This window comes from Dermacentor andersoni, chromosome 11 (assembly GCF_023375885.2).
Source record: "Dermacentor andersoni chromosome 11, qqDerAnde1_hic_scaffold, whole genome shotgun sequence".
Classification (NCBI taxonomy): domain Eukaryota; kingdom Metazoa; phylum Arthropoda; class Arachnida; order Ixodida; family Ixodidae; genus Dermacentor; species Dermacentor andersoni.
The window spans coordinates 112,920,943-112,944,134 of NC_092824.1; the positions used below are offsets into that span (position 1 = coordinate 112,920,943).

At 45.3% G+C, this 23,192-nt stretch overlaps 1 protein-coding gene across 1 annotated transcript; it reads right to left on the minus strand.

Moving 5' to 3' along the window:
* Nucleotides 1–1,959: 1,959 nt before the first annotated feature.
* LOC140214260 (lysosomal Pro-X carboxypeptidase-like) lies at nucleotides 1,960–22,669 on the minus strand. The gene is made up of 9 exons (XM_072285618.1): nucleotides 22,319–22,669; nucleotides 20,196–20,336; nucleotides 18,960–19,061; nucleotides 17,925–18,106; nucleotides 15,216–15,373; nucleotides 10,451–10,620; nucleotides 8,007–8,159; nucleotides 4,995–5,182; nucleotides 1,960–3,417 (listed from the first exon to the last, which is right to left on the minus strand). The coding sequence occupies exons 1-9, from the start codon at nucleotides 22,466–22,468 to the stop codon at nucleotides 3,234–3,236; spliced, it is 1,428 nt and encodes a 475-aa protein (XP_072141719.1). The 5' UTR covers nucleotides 22,469–22,669; the 3' UTR covers nucleotides 1,960–3,233.
* Nucleotides 22,670–23,192: the final 523 nt, after the last annotated feature.

The following is a 23,192-nucleotide window of genomic DNA, read 5'->3' on the forward strand; positions in this document are numbered from 1 at the left end:
GACCCGGCCGCCTCGCCACTTACAAGGCGCTCGCCTCGACCGCGATCTCGGCAAAATTGCTCCTCGCGTCGCCTTTGTTTCGCGATGGTTCGATGGTCGGACAGCCAAGGAGCCCGATGTGGTGCGTGGTGAACTGCAACAGCAGCCGCAGAAACACCCGGAGTACCTGCAGCCGCCAGAGAAGTTGCACGATTTCCCGGGTAAATGGCATCAAAAGGAAAGCAGGCAGGCATGGATAACCGCCGTCCGCAAACTCAAGCCGAAATGCGAAAGTTTTCCGTTTTACTTTACGACTGCCATGTTTCGTTTTTATTTCGCGGCAGCGTTATCGCTTCGCCCTGTAGCTCAGTCATGACGGTTTGCGCGTGACGATGATGTCGCTACAGCTCTACTTCGACCTCCTTTGAGTGACACATTGAGCGTCGGCTGATTTGCGCCGTCGACGCACATTGTTCTTTCTCGTGTTTTGTCTGGTACAGCGCTCGCTTGATCGGTAACATTTCCGTATAGCAGCAAGTTGCAAACTATGGAGCGCTTTGTCACAGGCGTAAGATTAGGTAGGCCGCTTCTGAAAAGAATGCGCTCCGGACTGTGTGGCATCTTGACTCGGCGAGTTGGGCTACGGGCGGAGGCGGCTTGAATGGTTTTGGCTCTCGGTCGTTCTTTAGTACTGGTGCAACGCAGGCACTTTCGATCGCGATCAAGCCCGATAGGGGTGAAATATTTCGGCGGCGATCAGGAATGGTAGTTGTTGGACGGCCAAACAATCCGGACCGAAGTTGGTTGAACTCCTACGATCGCGGTCTACTGGATCCGGATCGCGCAAAATTTTGGTGGAAAGTGCCCGTGTATAGAAGCACCCGATCCAGATTGGACTCAAGAGTGCTCCCAAGTGCCGGAGTGGCAAGGGTATAAGTTCATTGTGGATTTAGACACCTCAGGGACGTCACAGTCGTTGTGTCGCGCAACGCGATTGTAAAATCGTCTCTCTTGGTACTTGTGAGGCGGCTTTCCACCGCGTGTTTATTCGCAATTTTTTTTTTTGTAATGTTTGACGAATTATTTGCCTCTTTCTTCGTTTACGCTTTTAACATGCAGTGATATCGCATCACATCACGCCACGCGCTTCACCGGCTAAAACTGCCGCTCCTGCCGTCGCTGAGCGGCGGCTGTGAGCCCCCAGTGTCCCCTTTAATAATGGAGTCCAGTTACATGCGAGAGCCCCATCGATTGACCGCGCGACACGGGTAAAGAAGTAGCGCATGCGCAAACGTTAAATAAAATTGGCATGCGAAAGCGAACAAGCGCGACTTACTTGACTATGCCAACAGCAGCAGCGGTGCACGTTTCATTGTCTCCTCTCTTTATTGCACTATAACTGCCCGGAAGTATGTCGGCGCTTCGTATTTTCGAGGCTGTTGTGGTGGCACCGAAAGGCAGGCTTGCGCGGACAAATACACGGGAGTAAGCAACTGGCAGTCCGTGCTCCTGGACACAATGCGCCTATACGCAACCGCGCTGACTGGAGACTTTTTTTTTTCCTTTGCTACCGCCAGCGGCGCTGCTCGGCAGCATCAGCAGTGCCACCAAGCGCAGGTTGGATAAACTGTAGCCATCTGTGCTAATCCTGGCTTCTGCCGGGTCTGTACTCTGCGGAACTGCGCAATGTTGCAACACCCGCTGCGGAATCCCAGTGGCTATATATCGCGTTACGGGTCGCGCTTGAGGTCTCGGGTTATATTCGGGCAGCGGCGACCGCATTTCGATGTGGGCGAAATGCAAGAACCTTGGTGCACTTAGATTTGGGGGCACTTTAATGAACTCAAGTTGGTCTAAATAATTCTCGATCCCCCCACCCACAATGCTTTACTGCGGCGCGTGCTGTATAATCAAATCTTGTTATTGCACGTAGAACCCCGAAATATTTTAAATAAACACTAACTAAACATCATCCATGCAAGAAATGTCAGCATTTAATGCATTTCTTTATTAAACAAAATCATTTCTTCGAATTTTGGAGCCATTATAAATTGAATAGCTTTTTTATTTGGCTGGTTTACGTGCTCAAAGGTGCACGTTCGTTGCCGAACTCTCCCGTTCTTGACGAAGTTAATATGATAACAATCGAAATAAACCACTTGTAAAGCTGCCAGCTTGGTCAGTCCCCTGCAGTGGGCAAGTAAAGTAAAAGTCATTGTGGGGAACAAAACGACGCATGCGCAGGTCTCGCTGAGAATGATCTACTTGCACTCTTAGTGGCATTAGCTGATCCCCGAAGACAAACTGTAAACTGCTATCAATGTACAAAGCATAAAGGTATAATACGCGACATTCTTTTTTCTCACTTCCTTGCTTTCTGCACTCGTGAATCAGTTTACCTCATTCGATGCATCTATGCTTCTCACTCCTGCGTTTGCCTTCCCTTCGTCGCCATTCTAATCACTTCACACACCACCATCTATCTGATCTACGGTCCACATGACACACCTAACCCCAACTCCATGTTCTAAATTTAGTTATCAGTTGCCACAATCCAAAGTTCTTTCGACTACAAGCACGGAGTGAGGCCATAGGCTGGTAGTCTCTCGAGTAACCAATAGCTTTCGCTGTAGGATGTGGAGCTGCCGTCCACAAGCGCCGAAATACCACAATTTCATAAAATTTCGTCACATTATAGAGATGAATTGTCAGTTTCTGACATGTTGTGGTCACTACCGCTTCAATTATTCCAACTACGGTGGCAGAATCAGTTATGTCCCTGTGAAACAGGTCTTAAACGAGGAGGATACTTTCTGGCTCCAAACGGCCATCACGGCTAAATTATGTAATTGTTTGCATACGGACGTACTTTGCTAGAACTTGGCTTTTGCAAAATATATTTTTCCCAGCAATGTTGAGCTGTGGATCTTTCTACCTACGTATGTTGTATATATATGGTGTACCAATGTTTCGTTTGTTTGAAAAGGGCTTACCAATGTACTCTGTGTAACCTCTCCTGCTTGGACAGAGTAGCTGCCTGCCAGGATAGTAGAATAAATAAGCCAATCGGGAAATTCGCAGGAAATTCGCAGTGGCCTCTACTATCCGGTTATTGGCCTCAGGCTAAGACAATGTGCCTCGATTTTTGCGAGAGCAGTCAATATCAGTTTTCTCTGTGAAGCGGTTTGGCCGTAGGACATGTGCCTGTATACACACAAGCGCTAAGGTCTGCAGTGCGGTCCTCAACGTCACGGCTATATCCATTCGGCGATGGCCCGCCTGGCGGCCTCCCTGGCGTTCCGGTACGAGCGAGGCTCGTCGCGGTGCGAGAACTGTAGGTCCACGTGGTGCGCCGCGCCCTTGATGAGCAGGTATCTGGTTTCCGGTGTGGGAGCGTAATTCAAGCTGTGCACAGCCCACGGATCTAGGTCGCCGTCGCTGCAGTGCGAAGGAGAAAACACAAAAAGTACGGTTATCCTCCCGAGACGACTTGTACAGGTTATTTCACAATGTGATATTAATCCTTTTCAAAATTAACTCGAAAGCGACACCGTAAGCTATACATCTCCCATACGAAGGCAAACGGTGTGTTAAACGCTTGGAGATAGTTGCCATACTCGTGCATTCCAGCGCATTTGGGTCAATTCACATTTATTTGATCTAGACTGTTCTGTTGCCACAGGCGATGAGAAACATCCCCGAAGTCCATTCCGAATACGGTGAAATGACGTGGAAATCCAGGATGCATTGTCAACACGGAAATTCACAACGCGTTGTTGCGTCTCGATCTTTCCTTTTTCTTTTTTGTTCCGGCAAAGAAAACCAGTTATTATAGTTAACATAAAGAGACGATTACTTTACCCAACTACATGGGAAAGTTGCTTTCCGGTACTAATCGTGTTACTTAAGTCAGTAAAAAATTATTTTTCGCGTTCGTAACGTAATAGTCGGGACTCAACAGTAAGGACCAGTATAAAAAGTGGTCGCGCCTTCGTAGTTGCCACCGCTTTTCGAGAAGAAAAAGCATAGCCTTATAAACGCTATAACGTTAAGGGCCCCGTGTCGTTAAGGGCCCCGTGGCGTCGGACGGCAGCGTCCGACGCCGCCGTTCCCCGTGAACGAAAATTCCCGTTTATATTTAGGTATCTGTATATTCCACGCCTTGCTATAGAAGATGTCCTATATGTAGCTTATAGTGCCACACCATTCTATCATTAAAGTTGCTCATACCTTGTCTTACATTCTTGACAAAGTTATTCCTCGGAATTTTCAGAATGGCAGCACACATACAAAAAAAGATATGTCGTGAAACGAAACGTCGACAGCGCACGCCTTTTATGTTAAATCTGCTCAGACTGAAATATTAAAAATGCGATACAATAACAGAATAATTATCATTAAACCTCAAAACGATGTAATTTTGTTGGCGCAGCTGTGTACTACCTTCAAGGTCGGCCCACACAAGAGGCCGCGTTTCTACCAGAAAGCTAGCCTCCGTGCATCCCGTTCGCTGCCAGCGCTTCCCGGTAAACATAATGGTTACATAAGCTGAAGTTGTCGGAAAGCGTGAGAAACAGTCACGCATCTTTGAATGCTATCGCGTTCCACTCTTAAAGGCGACGCTTAAGCGTCCTCCAACGTTTTGCTTTATTTGCAGTGGGCAAGGTTATACCCTGTGGACAGTGATCGGTATCGCGGACAGTGTGCAGTAAAAATAGACACAGCTTCGTTTGTTGCGAAGTTCTGTTGTGTTGCACCTGGAATTATTAAAGTAGCCTTCCAATCACAGCCATACCGCCTCCGACAGTTGCCTGTTTCTTGTGAAGCGAACCATACACATAGACGCGAATTCGCCTGGGCCTTCGCGCTTCTTTTTTTCTATGAGAAAGAAAGGAGTAAACTCTTCCGGAGAACGCAGTCATGTCCGACGCGGTGCATTTTTGGAACAGACGTTTTTTTTTTTTTTTTTTGTATATGAACGGGAATCTCTGTGCACTAACTGATATAACGTATACCTGAAAAATATCTTGGACGCCATCTCGAAGTTTGGGATCGGGTACTTTTTGAGCATCCCATCGAATTCAGGCGTAACCCCGAACCTCTTTCGGCACCGTTCGGCAAATTTCTCGGGATCCCACTCTTGAGGATAGAACATGTCTTTCACACCGTCACTACACGTCGGGTGTATGAGCTCGGTGCACTCCTGCGCAGAGGGTTTAGAGCAAGCTTTACATCGGGGAGCTCCTATATAAGCACACGGGAACATAGTTTTCTTTTTCTCGGCATCCACAGCACCACATTAAATGGTGCTTGTTGCATTTAAATGAAAAATATTATTATCTCCAGGCAGTATTTGTTTATTCACGCACAGTACTGCTGAACGTCTTCGATTGAGGGTATCACATAGAAGTGGGAGGGGGGAGGGGCAGTAAAAAAAAAAACATAAAAGCGACAACGATGTAGTAGTCGCAAAAAACTATAGGGCGAAGTTCAGATTTTTTTATTCAGGCATTCGATCTGTTTTAACAAACGTTTTTGAATACTGCAACACAAAAAATACAAAACAAGACTGAAACGTACGTCAACTTCAAAACTTTGTAACTCAACAACAGAAAATAATATCAGAATTTTGTTAGCTGCGGCTATTCAGACAAATAAAGCGAGCAAAATTTCGGATTTGTATCCCACTCTGATATATATCACTAATCTGCGAGTAGGGCTTTCTCCAAACCCTCATCATCACTGATAAAAATTCACAGGGTGTAGCCCCTATATCAAACCTGTCCAGTGCAGATGCGCTAACAGAAGGAATTTGCAGAATAGCGGTATCTGTTTTTATTGCGCAGTCACCGATTTATAGACTATATGCTTCAAGGATTGCTTGCTTGCTTGTCTGTTTGTTTCGTTTTTAAACGGCAATCTGTGGCGACGTTCGCGAAATATTTGGGGCTCTAGATCAAAATCATAATTATTTTTCGTACAATCGGTAAAGCTCTGCTTTCTGTCTTAAAGACCAAGCGCAATTAAAAGATTTTAGACAACGTAAGAAAGCGCAGTTTAAGAAAATGTAGATAAAAGCGGATGCGTCAACAGAAGAAAATGCCGCTATTAGAGTGTTTTAGTTGAGCGTCTTTACGGTTCGCTCCGCTACGAGTGGCCCCGCTAAGCCAAAGCGGAGCGGCGGGCGATTTTCACGTTTTAGTTACACGTTTAGCGTAGTGGAGCGGACCTTTCGTAGTTGCAGCGCCCTCTGGCCGAATTCAAGGTAATGAAAGAAAATAAAAACACCTAGTGATGCTTTTCATACAGTAAAACGTATATATGTGTATATATAACTTATTTCTCCATGAAGTATCTAGACGTGCGGTAGTAATGCCTTACCGGTTTATTTTGCCTAATGGAATATAAAGCAGCGTCTTGGGGAACGCCACGTGATAGTCAGTGCGCTTGCTTTCTGCTTCCAATCCAATCCTTTCTGATGCCGACGCTAGCCAAAGCACTGCGCAGCTATGGAGGCTAGAAGGCACTATCTGTCGTCATGCACTATCTTGACCACACGGAACTCATTCGGACCCTTCAATTCCTGAAAGTGAAAGGATTCGCGAATAACGCTTTAGATACGCCTATGTGTTACGCACCAGATGTATTGCAGAAGCAACCACTCCATTTTGATGGTTTTGTTTGTGGGGTTTCACGTGCCAAAGTGACTCAGGCTATGAGAGATGCCGTAGTGGAGGCATGAAGGACTCTGGAAATTTCGACGACCTGGAGTTCTTTGACGTGTACTAACATCGCACAGCAAACGGGCGCCTTGTTTTTCGCCTCCATCGAAAAGCGGCCGCCGCGGCCGGGATGCCATCCCTCATCCTTGGGCACACCAATCGGGCGCCTTAACCACTGCACCACCACGGCTTAATATTGCATTCTGTCAGCCGTAGTCACGTTCGACTAGCGTTTGATGAGCTAAACCATTGCTTGCAACAACATTACTGAAAGGCCGACGCGTTGCGTGCATGGCAGGCCTGCGTCCTGGCGTATGCTCGAAGCCAGCGGCACGTACCATGCATCGGCAGCTTCTCAGCGGACCGTGTTCCTCGCTCCGCTAGCCCGCTTACGGAAGCGGACGCCGCATGCGCATTCGAGCTTCCGCTCCGCTTAGCTGCTTAGCGGAGCGTAAACAGGCTCAACTAAAACACTCCATTACCACTCGCCGAATATGACGCAGAACGTGGGACGTTGAGAACTAGTGAGGCTCATGGACACGACCTTAGCGTGCAATAAATCTCGGATGTGTTGTGCGGAGATTTACGTCACGTCCACTAACCAACCAGGTGCAAGCGTCGTCGGCTTCGCGCATCGTCTGCTAAGGTGGTATGCAATGCTTGTCAATAAGAAAATTAAACACCTACAAGCTCTGTAGCTTTGTGACAGTTGCTTCAATACTGTTCATTTATTACCGATTCAGCTTTGTGAGAATGAGTTTTGTGGTATTTAACCTTCTTTTAATCATTTTTATTTGTTGTTTATTCCCACAAAAGAAAGCTAGCATGTTTGCACCCATTATATGAACACCGAAGCCACAGGCTAGTTCTGTACCAGTGTTGTAAATGAAGTTAAACAATTACTACATGCCAAACACAGAAAAATATGTCATCCGCAACAGGAGGTACGTATACCGTGATATGCGCGTACTAATGTAGCTCAACATGGTCTAGACTAGAATGTGTATCCACCAAGAAAAATCATAATCAAAAAATTATCATAAATAAAAATTCCGAAAGTCAGTGGATAGTGAAGTGTTGTACCTGAATCACTAAGTATTTTAAAGAATCAGTAGGTCTACTGATATTTGCCTGTAGCACCACTGGTATGGCTACGGCTGTGTTTGGGCTCCCTCGGCAACGCAATCTTTGGAAGTCAACTCCTCCACTACCTCAATTTTCATTTCTTCAATCGTTATACGCCAAAGTGAAAGTTGTATAAAGAGCGTTCAAGTGTGTGAACTTCAGTGTCAAATGGCAGCTCACCTGGAACCGGTAGGCATGCATATTTGCCCTGAGGTAAACGTTGCTGCACGGGCTCTTTCCGGTGCCGTTGTACGTCAAATTCATCACTTTGGCGACTGCATCTACCATGTTTTCGTCAGTTTTGGCCCCGCTGCGCAAGATATTGCACGCCGCCTGTAAGGTACATGGCAGCAACAAAAAATTACAAAAACAAATCACTAGTGCAAGTCTTGAGCACAATACGATACTCTGAGAAGCTATTTTCGTTGTACGCTAGTGGATCTGACTGAGTTAGCGTCGAGACGAGTTCAGTTAATTTGCCTACAAACCTGCTTTGTCGAGTTACATGTAAACGCGGTCGGGTCAGGACGGGCCAGCTCGGCTTCGGAATCCGCTCTCCCCCCCCCCCCCCCCCCCTGCTCGCGTCATGTTCTAGTAATTGCTTGCAATGCTAGTGGTAGTGTCAGCAAATCAGTAACTAGAGCCGGCTAGTCTTCCAGAGGAGACGAGAGTGCTCGCAAATCTACTGCTAGTAATCTTTTCATGGCGGTTCCATTCAACCAGCGTCGTGCGGAGCGCAATAACGGGTGCTTAATGGAAGAGCACTTCTGGTTCTCTCTTCTGATTGGCTAACGCTAACCATAGCTTTGGCTGCACTGCATGAGGTTTCTCAGATTAGGTATGCGGGTACGGTAGGTGTGCCTGAGCAGAAACGCCATCGTGTTTGTTAATGAACGCTTCAGTCTGATACTGGAAAGGCAACAGTCATGCTGTTTATTTACATTCTTCCTTACGGAGCGTTCGATGGGTGAAGTGTTCAGGATGCAGCATCCATAGCACTTTGATATTTTTGTATGTATGTCTTGCGGACGCAGTGAGCAGCATTTGTTCCCGTATTTTGGAATTCGTGTTACACAACTCGTTATGAGTGGTTATTGGACGAGGGACTAAATTCAACTTCTATAATCATATGACATGAAAAATGCGCCCTGAAAGATTTCGTTGATATTCCTTGGTTAAAACACGTTGGCGGGCTAGTTGGTTAGAATCCATGGTAGAGTGTATAAGCGCGACTGGACGAGGACGAAGAAAGTGTATCTGTTTCTTTCTTCGTCCTCGTCCAGTCGCGCTTGTACACTCCACCATGTGTTGATATTCCGTTGTTGTCTCAGAGAGATATGTGTTGTTGGTATCGTAACATCAGCCGTTGACGGCTTACCAGCGGAAAACTAACGGAGACAAAGCAGACATTGAGACATGGACAAAAGCCACACAAGTTGCAGTCCAAGCCATTCCATTTCTTAGGGTTGATTGCTTGAAGGAGCGAGTATTGAATCTAATTCTGTGGTTTTACGTGCCAAAACCACAATTTTGTTATGAGGCACGCCATAGTGTGCGATTTCGGACTAATTTGACCACCAGTGAATCTTTAACGTGCCCCAAACGCCACGGCAGTTTTTGCATTTCACCCCCATTGAAATGTGACCATCGCGACCAGGATTTGATCCCACGACCTCGTGCTTAGTAGCGCCGCACCATAGCCGCTAAGCCACCACGGTGGGTGAAGGGTCGAGTACTAGTTTCATGACAGCAAAGGGTGTGTAGCTCGATGTTACAGAATTCCACTATTATGTATGTAGGTATTTCAGGACACAAAACAATTTTAATACCGAAGTTACGGTGTAATAAGACGAGAAAATAATTAAAGCAAGACCAAAATAGGAAAGATATCTTTCTTCTGGTCTTATTTGGCATTGTTTCGCGCGCTATCATGCCATCGTAGATATGACAATGATGTTTATTTTCGCATCAGTACAGTGTAATGATACGAAGGGGCATGCGGGAAAAGCTGTCATATCAACAGCTTAACAAAGCCGCAGGCCCCCGCATTGGCGGTTACAGCAACAACCAACACAATCAGTTTATAACATTTGAAAAATTATACTGAAAAGTTACGCAAATAAAATAAAGTTGTGTAGCCAAATTCAAACTTACACAATCTTACAGGTATACATGAAATATAAGCATATATTCCTACACAGACAAATGCATTTTTATATAGAGATGCAAAAGAAGAAAAAAAGAAAGCCCAAGGTTTACATTATTATGCAAATATATTTTGCTAGATGCCGAGCAAGAACGAACAAAGCAAACGTGCTGCTCTTGTCCAAAAAAATATGAACCAACTAGCCCAGTGACAAGTAGCGATATGTTACATTTAGTACCGAAATTTCAGTCAACGTTGATCAAGCTAAGTCCGGAGCCCTCGTCTATCGCGTCTCTGATAACCCTTTTGTTACTTTCGAACGTTAAAACGTGTCATCCAGTCAATCAATCAATTTGTAACCAGACCTTGCAGCCTAGCCTCTCCCTGAGCGACGCAGCATTGGCCACTGTAAATATATCCGAGCTCTGAGAAAAGGCGCAAGAAAGCTGCAACCACTGGCGGCATGCGGTATAATTACCTTGACCGGATGAGCAGGGATGGCCCCGAGGAAGGTTGCGGCGAACGGGTAATTTATGATGGCCAGTATCGAGTACGTGTCTCTGATCCAGTCACGGAATTCTGGGTAATTGCTGGGCTCCAGGGCGTGACAGGTACGAAACTTGGCCTGCAGCGTCTTGCAGCCCTCCGCTGTATCACGCGTCCCGTAAGAGACACATAGGGAATCGAATGAGAGGTGAATTAATATTTATTTATTTATTTATTTATTTATTTATTTATTTAATTGTACATACCGCAGCGCAATAAGCGCTATAGCAGGAGTGGATTAACAGAGAAAAATTATGCACAGAAAAGTACGAAACAACGATGAGGGTGATCTGCTAGGACCATTCAGCTTGGATGGCAGATGCAAAACTTCGGGTTGAGCATGAGCGAATAGACCCAGGTAAGGAATTCCAGTCTTCTATGGAAAGAGGAAAAAAGCTGAATTTAAACATATTAGTGGCGTGCAAAGTAGGGTAAGTTGTAATGTCGTCTCGTCGATGATTCTGGTGCGAGGTTAGTATTGTTGTTTTTCGAAAGTCTAATGGAAGAATTGACGATGCTGTGCAAGAAATCTAAGGATGCTGTACGGCGACGTGAATTGAGCGCAGTTAAATTAAAGAAACAAAGTGCAGAAGAGGGTGAAAAGTCAGTCATAACGGTGACATATGAATCTTACAGCTTTATTCTGAAGTGCTTCTAGCCTGATAATCTCACACTGCTTATGAAGGTTCTAAACGACAGATGCGTAATCAACAACAGGACGGATTAGTGATTTATGTAGCAGTAACTTAGTATCTTTTGGAGAATTAGATAGAGTACGACGTAGGTAACCTAAGTTTTTCAGTGCTCTGTTACAAATGTAATCAATGTGATTAGACCATGACATGTTATGCGTAAAAATGGCACCGAGATACTTATACTCAAATACCTTACACACAGCGCAGTTATTCAAAGAGTAATGAAAAAGAGAAGATTTTTTACAGAAGGACACAAGGACGGTTTTATCAAAGTTAATGTTCATTTGCCCGATGCTGCACCAAATGCAGAACCTAGCAAATGACTTTTGAAGGCGATAATGATCATCAGAAGAGTTATTGGCTCCATATAACACAGTCATTGGCATAAAGATGAATGTTAGAAGAAATGTTAACAGGTAAATCATTTATGCAAATTGAAAAGAGCAGTGGCCCATGAACGGAGCCCTGGGGCACTCCAGATGTCACATCAATAGCAGTAGAGTCGGTTGAGCTATAAGAAATGAACTGGGAACGAAGTGAAGGATCATGGGACTGTTAAAATAGCGTTACAATGGATCACGTTTGTTTACAGGTATGATTATGATGGTGTGTCTGTTGAACATCGAACCGCTTAAAGCACTCATCAGCGTGGAGGAGAAACACTCAGGAGCAGAAACATTATTGAAGATGGAAGCAGCTGAAACGACGAAGTGTCATGAGGTAAGCAGTAAAAGAATAAAATGTATCAACTGGAAGTGGAACAGACCATAAGTGAAAAAATATACAGAAATAAACATTTCAGAAAGAAGTTAGGCTGAAGTAAGGCATGTTGTTGGGCTAGTCGGTTCATGGATTCAGCAAAGTGTGTGTGCGTCTACGTTTCTGTTCATCTCCTGTCTTCCTCGCGCAGTTTAAAATTTTGCTGAAGTTAGACTGTTTAGAGCGTATACTATAGAATTGCGCTGTATTTATATATGCCTCAAAAAATGTTGAAGAAATATCATATCGCACTGGGAAGAATGAACTGCAGGAATGTAAATGCAAGTTAAAGGTAAAAAGAATGGCAGACGAAAGTCGTAGCCGAGAACACACCTATGCGCAGCACCAATCAGCCACTGATGTTGAGGAAAAATGGTGACAGTCGTCTTGGACAGTACGAGGCCTTAGAGATCCGTTGGAACAAGTCTTCGGGTGGCTCAAAAGCAATGGTTTTGTACGCAAGAAGATGTGAGCGTACGCCAACATGTTATTTTTTCGTGTTTCTTGTTCCGGAAGAATATCAGGCAGACAAATTTTTCTGGTCATCCTGCAGGCAGCCATGGGACTCCTCAAAGCAGGCACGGGGTGGGGGGGGGGGGGGGGGGGAGTATCATGTAAGTGTCCACATGGGGGACATGTTCATTTCGTCCGCTGCAGAAGGTCTGATTGGTTGGGCTAGGGCACAACGCGTGAGAAGGAGACGGACGTCCCCAGCCAATCACCACTTCGATAGCAGGCGAAATGGCACTAGGTAGACGCTTACAGAATACCCCCCTCCCCCCCTGATCTCACATCACGCCCGAAATTCGCCGAGTCTCACTTGTTACGCTTCCCTCCTTGAGTGGAAATGAGCAGGCATATCAACCGTCTGGTTTCCACTGGGTTTATCTTCGTACGTCCACTAAATCATTAAAGCCTTTCAAGAGACACTGTCGAGAAACACCAGTTTTGACTATATTACATTGACCTCTCCAAACTCAATTGTGGCGTGTTTCGCGGGTATATGTTGATAATTAAAGACAATTCTACTCAAAGTTTCTTTTTTTTAATTTCGCGCCGAAACTCCCACACATGTTCGTCAGTGCTACGCCACGGATTTCGGAACAAGAGAGCGGTTCACAGGAGTATGAAGGCCTGAAGTGATTATCGTTGGTATAACGAGGAATGTCGCAAAATTTACCATTTAGACAAGAGCGCTACGGTGCTGTCTTGATGAAAACAAGTCCCCTTGTCGTAACGTTGGTTTAGCTACATTTCTTGTTCTACGACTATTAATTATGTCATGGATTTGAAAAGTTTTTTTTCTTTTTATTTGGGCTCTTATTCTGGCACTGTAGACATTCTTAAAACTTGCTAACTTCACTCTTCTGTTTGTTTAATGTAATTCATGATCATCGGTGAAAAATTAACTAGGCCCTAGAAGATGCCTTCATAATCTGTGACGCCACCGCGGGCTGGTGTGGGAACTTGAAGGCGGTATCATCGCTACCATTCTTTTGTTTCTGCGTTTTTTCTGCCCTATTAAGTTTCCTCTCTCGGGAAGAGTGGCGTTGTGGAAGGGTAATGTACTAATACAGCTGAAGTTAATTTTCTCTTCAGTGATTATTTTTAACGTCACTATACTTGCGTACACTGGCTTGAGCTGCTCGTCGAATTAAGATTAGCGCTAAAACCGAGATCCATTGTGGACAGTGATGTATTGCTTCCCTAGAGAGACTTGGGAGCGTGTCCGGGATGTTATAGGGCCTAGTGGGGGAACATGATTAACTTCATGCGGATCAGTGTCCTATACTTATTCGTACAATTGAGGACCTACGTTTTGTAACTTCGCTAATGGTCAGGCTTTTAGTGCTCATACGTGCACTTTTGTTCCCTCTTCGTAATTTGCATAGTTCTTATAGTCGCTCGAACAGGTTAAGCGCATCCCGAAGCAAGTGACGCGTGTATATCCGCTTAATTTTTCGACTGGAGCTGTAAACAGCACTCGCCATGCCCCACTGTTTTGAGGGTCCTCGAGGAGACAGGGAAAAAGAATGCGACTCGGACGCAGTCGCTAGCCCTAAGCACATGTTCTCAAGTCTACGCTAAATGTGTGTTTACCTAGAACGAAAACTTCGCCCTAGCCTTAGCCAAGAATTTGTTGTAAAATGTATTGCAAGATTTTTCTCCAGCCAGGGCCTCAACAGGATATCAACTGGTACGGTATTCCGACATTCTTAGGTTTTACCGCTAAGTCTAACGGGCTGTCTCGAAAAGCGAATGACAGAAGCGTATACATTCCCGATACAAATTTCTTTGCGCCGGAGTTACTGCTTTTTCTGTGACTAAATCAATTTCCGAAACTTCTCGTACTTCCCCCTTCACCCCCCTGCCCCCAAACAAATCGGACACACTTATGCAGCTTGGCCACCAGCAGAGTAAGCGTACTCTTTAAGGCCGATCCACACGACGGACCAAATTGCTCTTTTGGACTGCGGTCCGCGCATCACGTGATAGGACGTCACCAGTTCGTGCGGACCGACGTTGGCCCGAGCAAGACCGCGGCCCTCCCGGTCCAACAAATCGCCGAGGCTCTTCCCGCTTCAGTTTTGGCGGCGGACCGCATGCAAACCGCAGCGATTTTGGCGTAGCCAACGAATGCTGTCCGACAACAGAGTGTCTTCAGACTAATCGAATCTAGTTTTCGGCTTAGCAAAAGCCAGTCGTTTCATGTCCGCCTACACGTGCGTGCAACAGATATATTTTTTAAACACCATGTCCTCTTGGAGTTACGAGCAGGTTTTTAATTTTGTATCCCTCGTTGAGCAGTTCCCGGCTTTGTGGGACTCGAGCCGGAATGATTACAATGATAACGCGAAAAAGCGTTAGTGTAGCTGGTTGGTCTGCTCTGCCGTCTACTATGGCGGTCCGCCGTGTGGATGTGCCCTGCGCCGGACCGGACCGCGGCGGGCCGTGACGTCGCATCATGTGACCGATCGGCCCGCAGTCTTGGTCCGTCGTGTGGATCGGCCTTTAGAGGAGTGTCAGGACCGTCGGAAACTTACTCCAGCACGGAATTACGAAGAAACGAAGTTACCTCCGAATAAGTTACTCTACCACACTAGGAAGTTCCCGTCGTTCTTTGCATATATCTGCGTGGAAATGTGGGGCGCTTTCTCGGCATCGTGTCGTTTCCAGCGTAACGCTGTTTATCATGCAGTCGACAGAATGTGACTAGCGGGCACGTTAAATCGAAAGCCTCACGTGTCGATCCGAGCTTGTCCAGCGCTGGCCAGGTGCAAGACACGACCTTGCTGCATCCCCAGGACGACTTCTCGAATGCCTGCGTCACGCCTATGTAGTACCGGTCGCAGGAACCGAGACCGGGAAACATCCTGAACGGGGCGCTGCTGGCCAGAGCGCTGAGAAAGGGCAACGACGACGTTGGCATAGTGACCACTTTTTGTGCATATAGTTAGGCAGATAAATGATTTATAAAATATTCGCAGCAGTGAACACAACTAGAAAGTGAAACACCCAAAGACGAGCGCTTACTGAGGTCTGTTTATTTCCAGGACGGCCCCACTTTCGAGAAATTATTTCCCAAAGGGGTGGGACGAAATACATGGGCGTTGTAGTTACATTTTGTGTTTCAATGCATAGAACAGCGTTTTGTTAAAAAGTAAACGGGGCAACAGTGCATTTTTACGGTGAATTTCATGGCGTTTACCTCCAAACTAGCGTCATTCTGGAAATACATTCTAAGTGCATACGCCTTGAAAACTCAACCGCTACGATTTGTAAATTACAATATGTGCCTTAATGTAAATAATTGAGACATTAATTATTACATTTTGGCAATTATTTGAACAGGTGTTTCTAGTTCTCGTGCAGTAATGTGCGCCTCCCCAATCCAGCTCAAGGACTGGAATTACGTGCAGCGGGCTATATTTAAAAATTACGTAAAGCTTAAAAATGATTCCCCTGTGTATGTATCATGCCAGTTTCCAACCACAGTGATCGCTGTGTTGAACAACGTCGTCGACCTCATACAGGAGGCCAGCTTAGATATAGCATAGTAGTTTCAAGTCTACTAGACTTGAAATGCGTGAGGGTGATGGCGGCAGCTTCACACAAATATTTTGTGGCGACCAGCTCTAAGATGTTTCGTCTATATGCAAGCGACGAGGGGAAAATAATGACAACAAAAGCGTTGAAAAAAAATGCTGAGGCACTTGCTAGAAGCAATGCGAGTTATCTGAGGTCACAAGACTCCGTCCGTTAAAAACTCCTTGCAGGCCCTCACCGTACTGTAGCCGCTTATCGCAGCTCTTTAATTAGTATTGTGAAGTGTTTCATCGGCGACTATGCTGCTCACGCAGAATCCCTTATACGAGACTCTTCTTTCCGCCTTTTTTTGTGAAATTTCTAAACCCCATGGCTTCTGCGAATACGTTTGAGAAAGACATTTTTGGAAATTTTTTTGATAATCATCAGAATGGTGAACTTGCCTTCACCGCTGTGCATCCCTCTTCTGTGTCATCGTCATCCCTCGTCACACCTTTACGTCCCCATTCTCCTGTGCAAAGTAGCAGCGTAGAGCACGCTGGCTCAGGCCAACGTTTCTATGTTCCTTCGAATAAGTTATTTACGTGCAGAAGCCTATCTAATCTAACCTTTAAGCTACACGATGAAGTTTTTTCTGCACTGAAAACGGCTCTTATAAGAGCTTTGTCGGACTACTAAGGCGTCCGAATATTGATTTTTGTTGTTCTGTCACAACTGGAAGAGGGTTCATAAAGGCCGATTCATACGACGGACCAAATTGTTCTTTTGGACCGTGGTCCGCGCATATGGTGATAGAACGTCCCCAGTTCGTGCGGACCGCTGTTGGCCCGCGCAAGACCGCAGCCCTCGCGGTCCAACAAATCGCCGAGGCTTTTCTCACTTCAGTTTTGGTGGCGGACCGCATGCAAACCGCAGCAGTTTTGGCGTAGCCAACGAATGTTGTCCGGCAACAGAGTGTCTTCAGCCGAATCCAATCTAGTTTTCGGCTCTGCAAAAGCCAGTTGTTTCATGTCCACCGTTCCGCCTACACGTGCGTGCAGCAGATATATTTTTTAAGCACCATGTCCTCTTAGAGTGACGAGGAGGTTTTTTATTTTGTATCCCTCGTTGAGCAGTTCCCGGCTTTGTGGGACTCGAGTCGGAATGATTACAATGATAACGGGAAAAAGCGTTAGTGTAGCTGGTTGGTCTGCTCTGCCGTCTACTATGGCGGTCCGCCGTGTGGATGTGCCCTGCGCCGGACCGGACCGCGGCGGGCCGTGACGTCGCATCACGTGACCGATCTGCCCGCAGACTATTGGTCCGTCGTGTGGATCGGCCTTAATGGGCGCTGGCAATAACAAAAGTATTTGGCCTCGCGGGGCCTCAGAGCCTATTTCATATGGCGCTAGTAAATATACTAGGGCATCTAGAAATTGACCAAGTCATAAGTGAATTCACGTTCCGGAACCCCTATAGGTTCCTTGTTCCCACCGCAGTAGCCATAATTTCGTCGTCTCTCGGTTACGACGCCTTGTGAATATGCATTTCCGCAGTTCACATAGTCAAGAGTTCGATGAAAACTCATCTGGTCAGGTAGCATATAAGAAAAAAAAAGTAAAGCATGCTGGTTGCCAAAAAAGTCAAAAGTTCAGCGATATTAGGAACTCATGTTGATTCTTTCTTCAAATTGCAGTAGACGTGTCTTCACCAGCATATGACGTCGTTGTCATAAAGTCGTCATACGACACTGTTGTAGCCTTGAAGAGAGAAGTATATGACTCAGTCAGTCATGTCCCCAGCGCAGTAGAATTAAGGACGTTGTTAGAAGATTGTCACATGACACTATATGTATGTCTTTGAGAAATATAACTCAGTCAATCATGTCCTACGACCTAAGTAACGGATAATCGAGGAGTCACCTACGCTGTGACGACGTGGGAATACTTCATCCGCATCCATGCAGCCAGCATTGCTCCGTAAGAGCCGCCAAAAGTGACCACTTTGCTGTGCTTGGCTCCTGGAAGATTCCGCTTGAGCCATGTCAACAGATCGACGTAGTCAGCCATGGCCTGCTCACTGGAGAGGTACCCCATGTGATCCAGATCCTATGAAATGAGGACGAGACGTTTAAAGGTTGACAAGACGACATGGTTATACTTTATCACGATGGAAATTTAAGTATCATCTTCAGTTATGGCCAACAAATTATGGTGTTGTGCAGATACGGTGCAAAAATAAGTGATTTCTTCCGTTAAACCTTAGTTATGTGACTAGCGCTTCGGCTATGCGTTTCCTTCGTCTCATGTTACGTGTCACTTGTCCTGCTGACTAAATAATTTCCTCAGGAGAGCACTTTTGCGTTGAGCGTGTATTCTGACAGGATAATCGGGGCTGTTACGAATATACACGTTTCGGCAGCAGTAGGAGCACCCACCACTGCGGTCATCTGATCTGTTCGCCCAGCTTCGATTCGTGATAACGCTTTATGCCGTACCCTATGTGATATACAATTTCTGCTATCTTTGACAAGCACATTTAATTTCACATTATGGCGACTACATATTAGAAATTGCGCACTCTAAGCTACTCATCTTAACAAGGAGTAAGACAGCATATTTAAATATGAAACAAAATACCTTCAGGATCAAAAGTTTTGATGCTTGCACAAAGAATGTTACTATGATAGAAGGGTGGTAGTCGACGCATGCGACGTATCTGCCATGTCCTGCTGACCTCACGAATTTATAACTAACCGTTACTGACCACGTTCGATATGCCGGTCTTAGGTTAATATGAGTGAAACAAGCTAAACAGCGTCGTAGTCACTCTTCAAGAATGTGAGAAACGGGAGCAAACGACGTTGAAATTGAAGTTTAATATTGGTCATAAACACCCATTGGCACTTTGTTCATTGTGCCTATATGTTATCCTTCAGCGGATTACAGCCATTTCCTTTACCTTAAATGAGTCGTTTCCGAAGGGCAGAGACAGGCCGTGGTAGCGATGCTCAGCGAACACCAGAAGAGCCTTGAATCGTGGTGCCCATTCCCACATAATGCCCTGGTATCAATATAAGCGAGAAGGACGTTATGTTATAAAGTGCCACTACAGGATATGTAACAGTGTAAGCTCTCCTTAAGCTCATTAGGCACCTTCTATATTGTATTGCACGTCGCTTTCAGTCCCTCTCAATACTAGGAATTAAGCGATTCCGTAACGCATACACCACGTATAGGTATGATGTCAGATGCGTGCGAAACTGTACGGTAGGTGGTTTAACCATGTTATGGTCACCAGCTTTCGAGATGATAATCGGCACTAATTTTACATAGGCCATTGTGCCCTCACAGATGAAGAGAGGCCAACGCGAAGTGCGCATCTGATACCGCGAAATAACAAAAATTCATGACACAACGTAAATATGCCAACCCACCGCAACCCGGCTTAAAGCTACGAAACGAGAAACTTTCTGAAGAACTCCTACGGGTTTCTCAGTAAGAAAGCCTCGCAGTTGAAGAATAATTTGTCCTAGTCCAGGGTATTGAACCCTGAACCAACGCCTTTCTGGGTCTGTCACTCTGCCATCTGTGCTGACCAGGAGGCTAGCAGATCGCAATGCAAGCCGAAAATATCAACAACTCAAAACAGAGGGATGCTGCACATAGAAAATATTCGCTGTGGAAGCGTGTAAAATGGAGTAAAGGTTACGCCTTCGTAACCAGGGAGTCGCAGGACTAGTCAAGCTGCTAAAATGCAGTTTTTTTTTCACGCTATCCTCGCCATTTAAGTACATTCTGTTCTGTACAGATGTGCTGACGTGGTGAAATGAACCAAATCTCAAAGGGAAAATTGTCAACCACCCTGCTGTAGCACGAAGCTACAAAGGAGGTGGATGATAAGAAATCCTCATTAGATTTCGCTTTTGATTATTTTTGCATAAAGAAAAAGGTCGATCTTCGGTTAAATCAGCATGTTCCCTCTAATTACGATGTTAAGTTCGCAAGCGCCTGCATTTATCCTGGTTTCAAGCGTTGCAGTTTCGTAAGCCGTGCATCTTTACGCACTCTTCGTAAAGCATTCTCACTGATTAGTGCGGCCTAAGTGTTTCAATCGTGGAGCTTGATCTTGCTTCTTTCAAAGCTGAGCGGGGCTAACACACGCGCAACTTTTTTCTATACTCTCGCGAAATCGTACCGTGCTGTGCACGAGGGCTTCAATTCTCATCTCGTTTCCGGGGTAGAAGAATATCGGCCCTTTTGTTTTGTCCCAATACTTATCCGCCATGATGTACCTCATCTGGAACGTGGCGTTGTTGCCGTACGAGAAGTGGTCAACCTGAAACAGGGAACCAGGCGCAACGGCGTACGTTTAGTGTATGTAAATTGTTTGCATAAGCATCTTTGTCTATGAGTCTATATGTTTATACGTTCATATGTCTACATGTCTAGAGGTATGTGTCTATATCACGCTATATTGGTTTTGTTTTTGCTGTTGTTATTGTTCTTTTTGTATTTCTCCATGTGTCTTTCATTGTGGTCGTGCCCTTGAGCTGCGATATGTCTTTAAGCAAACTCCAACTTGCCCAACATGTCCTACCGCGCACGCATATCTTGCGTCCAGTACAGTAAAATAAAGTGCGCGTTCTGCCCCAATATTAGGTACCGTATAAAAGGCTTCAAAAGTACATGTCAAAGTTGCTTCAGTTCAGGAAAGGGCTGTCCACTGCCAAGTAAATATTCTCAATAATTTCCCCGTCAATGACTTTGTCAAATACTTAGAATACTTATAGTGTTCCTCTTGCGCAACAGTCGTAGATCAAAATTATAACTCGGCCTTAGGAATGGAATTTATCTAATGAACACATGAGAACGTGTCCAAGGCATAGAGGCGTGGCATATGGATCACTCCAACATTACTGCGCCCAGAATATGTTGTAACAAGCGGACTCGATTTATAATTTACCGAAGCTATTAAAATTCTTACACGCATAGTTTACCTCCCTTAGTGGGCAGAATGCGAAACACGTTAATTGACAAATTGACGTTGTTGGCGTACTTGCTTCTATGGTGATGCGCTTTAATCGAGTGCTATCAGTGTCCGCGCGTAATACGACATGCGGCCTTTCTTTAATTAAAATAATTAATTAAAATAATCAAGATCACCGATTGTAGGTCAGGCAGCGCTCCTGTTCTTTCTTTGTCAAGGCCCTATTAATTCGCGGCAAGGTTCCCTGAGATATCCTCACCCTGAAATCATGCACCGACGCTGTGGCGAGGTTTTCCTGCCATATATTAAACGTGAAAGCATGCACTTCGTGCCTCAAAGATTCACCAGAGGGAGCTACAAAACTACGGCGATAAGAAAATTGGCCATAAGGTACAGATGTAAACAGTCGTCATCGAAAAGAAAGTGAAAGAAATAGATCTGTGATGTGGGTGCAAATGATGGCTATAGAGATTTAAAGTAACGGCAAGAAAGAAATTGGAACGAAAATTTGTATGATAACACAAGGGCAGTGCCTTGCTATTTGAGGCTCGAGCTGGTTGCCTTAAGACAAAAACAAATGGGCGCAAATATTCGCAACAAGGTGAGGCATGTGTGTGATGCAGCAATAGCAAGATACGTTCAGATTATCACAAGAACGTTTAAGCAAGAAACGTTTAGAATATTGGTGGAATAAAAACAGGGAAGAAATTCATAGGACCGGATTGGTTGCAGGCACATACAATTTAGACATAGGGATATTAAGGTAGTGTCAAAAAGATTGTGGAGACAGACAAAATGCTAGACTGATAAATACCTATAGATTACTTTATTAGCTCAAGCACACTAGGTAACTATTTTTCGCCGCCCAGTTTCAAGGGTGATGCCAACTATCATCATCATCGAGGCGATTGGACATGTCTGCGCCAATATGCATCGCGCCACTCCGATTTCGCTGGACCCGATCGCCAGGCTGTGTGCTCCTACAGCTGTCACCGTGGAAAGGTTCAGCGCAATGTGTCTGCAGGCGAACTGTGTGCTCGTAACAAACGACAGCGATGGGGTAACGGAGGATTCTGTACCTAACGCAAAGTATGGACAGCTGGGCTAGCTGGTTGTGATTAGAATTATGAAACATCGTTCCAGCGCACAATGGCATCGTTCCAGCGCACAAGTCCGGCGTTCGTGTTGTCTTTCTTTTCTCGTCCGTGTTCAGTTGTGCGCTGGAACGATGTTTCATAATGCTCTCTATCTAACGTCGTTTTCTTTTTTTTTTTCTGAATGTTGGCGCTCACCCAACTAGCCCAAACCCAGCACTTTTGTATTGGACGTACCTTCGTAGTAAAGTTGTAGAGTTGGTAAGGAAGCGCTCTCTGCTGGGCAGCCACGTCGAGTGGAGCCAATGTGAAGATCAATAACCCCACCGCCGCGGCCACCCGCAGGCTTGTCATTTTAGAAATCTGAAATGGATAAATTACGGACATTAATGCTTGCTTTGTGTCCTCTGTTTGCTTTTATTTAGTAACACTTACGTTCGAATTAACTTACGTAGCTTTCCTTTTTATTTGAACCCATTTCATCAAATTTATGCTGCCCTATACATGCTTATTAACAAAGTTAATCGTCCAGCCATTCTAACAGGCATCGCTCGTTAGTTATCACTTCGCCGTTCGGACCACGGAGTAATACCCCTGTCACACGGACGCGGCTAAAGCCCTTTTAACTCCCTTCAACCAAGGACGTCTTTATCTCGAGGGAGATGCTCGCCGTGGTCACACGGCAGTCCTTTAGCAAAGGAAGTTTAAGAAAGTTCCTAGCGAAAGGAAATGGAAGATCTCCCTTGCAGACTGAAGGGAGTACTCTTGTTACCAGCGTGCTTGAATTTCGAGTCAAGAAATCACCCTGATTTTTATTAATTTCACTTTTACCAGCAAATATAACTGTTTTTATTGCATATGATGTAGTATTTGAGCACTGACAAAGATATTTGAGTTGAGCAGCTACATTCGACTCTCGAACCGGGCGTTCTCGGAATGGCTGCTGCGTTTGCCCTGACTGCGCCATGTTGAGTACATGCTCGTTATTTTTTTTTTGTCTTTAAGATACATGACATTTTTAAAATGCAATGCATAAATAATTGTATTTTGTAAGAAAAGACAAGTAACCAAAACTTTTTAGCAATGTATAACGTGTTTCTTTCATGACTGC